The sequence below is a fragment of the Triticum aestivum genome, chromosome 5D (assembly GCF_018294505.1).
Source record: "Triticum aestivum cultivar Chinese Spring chromosome 5D, IWGSC CS RefSeq v2.1, whole genome shotgun sequence".
NCBI lineage: Eukaryota > Viridiplantae > Streptophyta > Magnoliopsida > Poales > Poaceae > Triticum > Triticum aestivum.
Window position 1 is genome coordinate 478,995,548 of NC_057808.1, and position 3,581 is coordinate 478,999,128.

A 3,581-nucleotide genomic window follows, 5' to 3' on the forward strand; every position below is an offset into this window, starting at 1 on the left:
CCGGCCCGGCCCGGCCCGATGTATGATCATAGAGAGAAGGAAATGGAGCCAAGGAGGTAGGTTTGCTGTTAAATTAGCCCCAATAATTGCACCCCCATCCATCTAATTTAATAATAGCACATGACATGGTACTCCCACTTTGCCATCCCATCCATCTACTTTAGAATCTTGATCGGTCCTTTGTAGAAAGTGCCACCAACCCACCGTGGATAACCAGCTTGATCAGTAAGGTAGTAGGAGTACATGTCCCCTTTCATCTCACTGACTAATTGGCAAAAACATCCCAATACACCGAGGGTCCCTGGGAAAAACCGGTCTCATCTTTACTAGGAAAAGAAAATTTTGTTACACAAATCCTCATCACTCCATGCAAGTGTATCACATGCATAGTGTAGTACTGGCATCGATCGAGAAAAGCAGAGGAAAAACTAAGTACACGTGGCGATGCCTCAGAAGGTGGCCTTCTTGAGCGAGGTGATGGTGACCGACGACCCCAGCGGCGAGGAGCCGACCTGGACGTCGAAGGAGTCGTACCGGAGGAAGAGCTCGGCGACGAGGAGGCGCGCGATGAGCACCACGAAGTCCTTGCCGGCGCACTGCTTGTCCTGCAGCGTGGGCGTCGCCGACTCGGGCCCGTTGGACCACACCACGTACCGGAGCAGCCGCTCGCCGTCCTCGCCCAGGAACCTGTCGGGGACGTAGTCCTCGGCGCGCGGAAACACGCGCGGGTCCTTGGTGGCCATGGGCTGGTACCCGAACAGCAGCTCCCCCTCCCGCACCTCGTACCCGTAGTCGTGGCTCTCCACCACCATGTCCCGCTTCGCGCGCCCGTACTGCATCGCCACCGGCGGCTCGATCCGCAGCGCCTCGTACACGGCCGACTTCACCAGCGGCATCTCGGCCAGCGCCTGCATCGTCACCTCCCCGCCGTTGGCGCGCACCGCGGCGCGCACCTCCGTCGCCAGGCGGCCGTGCACCCGGCCGCCGGCGCGGCCCAGCCACTTCACCAGCGACGGGAACAGGATCTTGATGCCGCCGAAGGAGTTGAAGCACATGGCGAAGAGGATGTTGTGCACCGCCTCCTCCCGCGCGATGCCCAGCCGCTCGCCCTCGTCGATCACCGCCTTGCCGGCGTCGCGGAAGAAGTCGGCGAGGCGGCCGTAGTCCTTCTTGATGAGCGCCGGCGGGAGGCGGAAGCTGTGGAGGAGGCCGTCCTCGACGAGGGTGGGCAGGCCGAGGCTGAGCAGCGGGCTGATCTGGAACAGCAGCCACTTGGCGATCAGCTTGGGCCCTTCCTCCCGGAGCGGCGAGTCGACGGGGTCGCGGCCGAGGAGCGCCTGGCAGAGGAAGCCGAAGGCGGCGTCGTCGTTGTAGTTGCCGAAGTCGGCCTTGCCGACGCGGGCGAGGTCGTTCTCCATGCGGCCGAAGAGGCCGCCGTAGACCTCGCGGAACGTGGGGATGACGTGCTGGCGGCGGTGGGTGAGGAGGTGGAAGAGGAGCGACTTGAGCGGCGCGTGGTTGGGCTCGGCGGGGTCGACGTAGGAGAGCACGCGGTAGCCGCCGGTGAGGTCGGTGGAGGGCATGAAGGTGCCGGTGAAGAGGTCGGTCTTGTCGACGAGCGAGGTGTCGAAGAGGACCGGGAAGGAGGCGGCGTCGAGGAGCGCCACCACGCGGGGGTCCTTGGCCACGAAGGGGCCGGGGGGCATGTTGAGGCGCACCACCGTGGAGCGGTGCGCGCGGACGCGCGCCGCGAAGAAGCCGTCGCGCCCGCCGGGCCCGTAGAAGTACTCCAGCCGGTCCTTGAGCGCGCCCAGCAGCGGCGGGCCGTGCTCGCCCGGCACTTTCCGCAGCGGCAGCCGGCGCTTGGGCGACAGCACCTCGTGCCGGTCCGTCGCGGACGCGGACGCCCGGGTCAGCCGCCGCCTGGCGCCCGCGCTCGGCGCGGCGAAGGAGAGCTGGTGGATTGCCGTCGCCATTTGGTTTGATCCGTGCGAGAGCTGCTACAGAGCGAAGTCCACGGCGGCTGCTCCTTTTGGTGTGCCGTGTGCTGGTGCTGGTGCTGGTCTGGTATAATGACTCGGTTCGGGTGTGGGGGCGGCCATTTAAAAAGCGGCGTTGGAGACGGGCAGTGCGCCTTGACTGCGCGCGTGCAGGGAGTGGGAAACGTGGGCCTTTCGGGCGCTGCGCCGCTCGCGTGGCCGCGGCCGGTGGTGTGTCTGATCAGACGAGTAGAGTGGAGCAGCTTCCGCTCACCGACCGCGGCGCGGCCTCGTGCGCTTGGAGAACCGGTAATAGGTGGCGACTGCTGAGAGCATCATTTGACTAATTGATTTTTGATACTGTTGGTAGATGTATCGGAAGGCGTTCGCGGACAAGTCAACTGATTTGCATTTGTCCGTTTGGGCAACCGTCGTGTTCATTTTCAAAAATCTCAAAACAATACAGATGCATCGGAGATTCGCAGGGGCACGCACCTGCCATGCCATGCCCTGCCCGCCCCTCGATTGCCTCATGATTCGTGAAGTTGTTGAATCCCACATGAGGGCATAGTAAATTTTAAGTTTCAGTCGTTAAAACTTACAATTTTTTATCTCAAACTTGTGGTTTTCTCACTGCTCTTACTAAGTTTCATAGATAAAATTCTAATACATTTTTTTGTTGGTTGTAGGCACAAAAATCATGATTTTATTGGTCACTTGAACTAAGTTTCAAGAGTTGAACCTTAACATTTATTTTTTCAAAATTCGGCAAAATATATTTAAAATGGATCTTATTTGAAAGCGCTCGTCACGAGAAATGCGAATATGAAAGCATAACTTATTTGGACTGTTCATTTAAAAGATATAAATGTTGAAAAATCAGAAGCCAAAAATAAAAGCACGCGCGAGGACCTACGTGCCACAAATCTGTTCCCACAAATGCATGCATGTAGATCGTTCAATCAATATAACACCTCAAATCCATACAAAAGCCATCAACCGAGGAGCTTGCTGATGTCGTCCATGATTGTTGAAGCTATGGCGTGCTGGGTAACGCAGTGATTTCAAAAAATTTCCTAAGCACACGCAATATCCATCTAGGTGATGCATAGCAACGAGAGGGTAGAGTGTTGTCTACGTATCCTTGTAGACCGAAAGCGGAAGCGTTATGACAACGCGGTTGATGTAGTCGTACGTCTTCACGATCCGACCGATCCTAGTACCGAAAATACGGCACCTTCGCGATCTGCACACGTTCAGCTCGGTGACGTCCCACGAACTCTCGATCCAGCTGAGTGTCGAGGGAGAGCTTCATCAGCACGACGGCGTGATGACAGTGATGATGAAGTTACCGGCGCAGGGCTTCGCCTAAGCACTACGACAATATGACCGAGGTGGATTATGGTGGAGGGGGGCACCGCACACGGCTAAGACAGTTGTCTGTTGTTGTGTTCTAGGGTGCCCCCTGCCCTCGTATATAAAGGAGCAAGGGGGAGGCCAGCCGGCCCTAGGGCGCGCTAAGGAGGGGAGGAATCCTCCTCCTAGTAGGAGTAGGATTCCTCCTTTCCTAGTCCTACTAGGAGGGGGAAGGAGGGAGTAGGA

General features: G+C 58.0%; 1 protein-coding gene across 1 annotated transcript; it reads right to left on the reverse strand.

The window, feature by feature from the left end:
• Nucleotides 1–302: 302 nt before the first annotated feature.
• On the reverse strand, nt 303–2,086 carry LOC123122955 (allene oxide synthase 1, chloroplastic). Its single transcript, XM_044543340.1, has one exon. It carries the CDS (start codon nt 1,974–1,976, stop codon nt 450–452), a length of 1,527 nt encoding a protein of 508 aa, XP_044399275.1. The 5' UTR covers nt 1,977–2,086; the 3' UTR covers nt 303–449.
• Nucleotides 2,087–3,581: the final 1,495 nt, after the last annotated feature.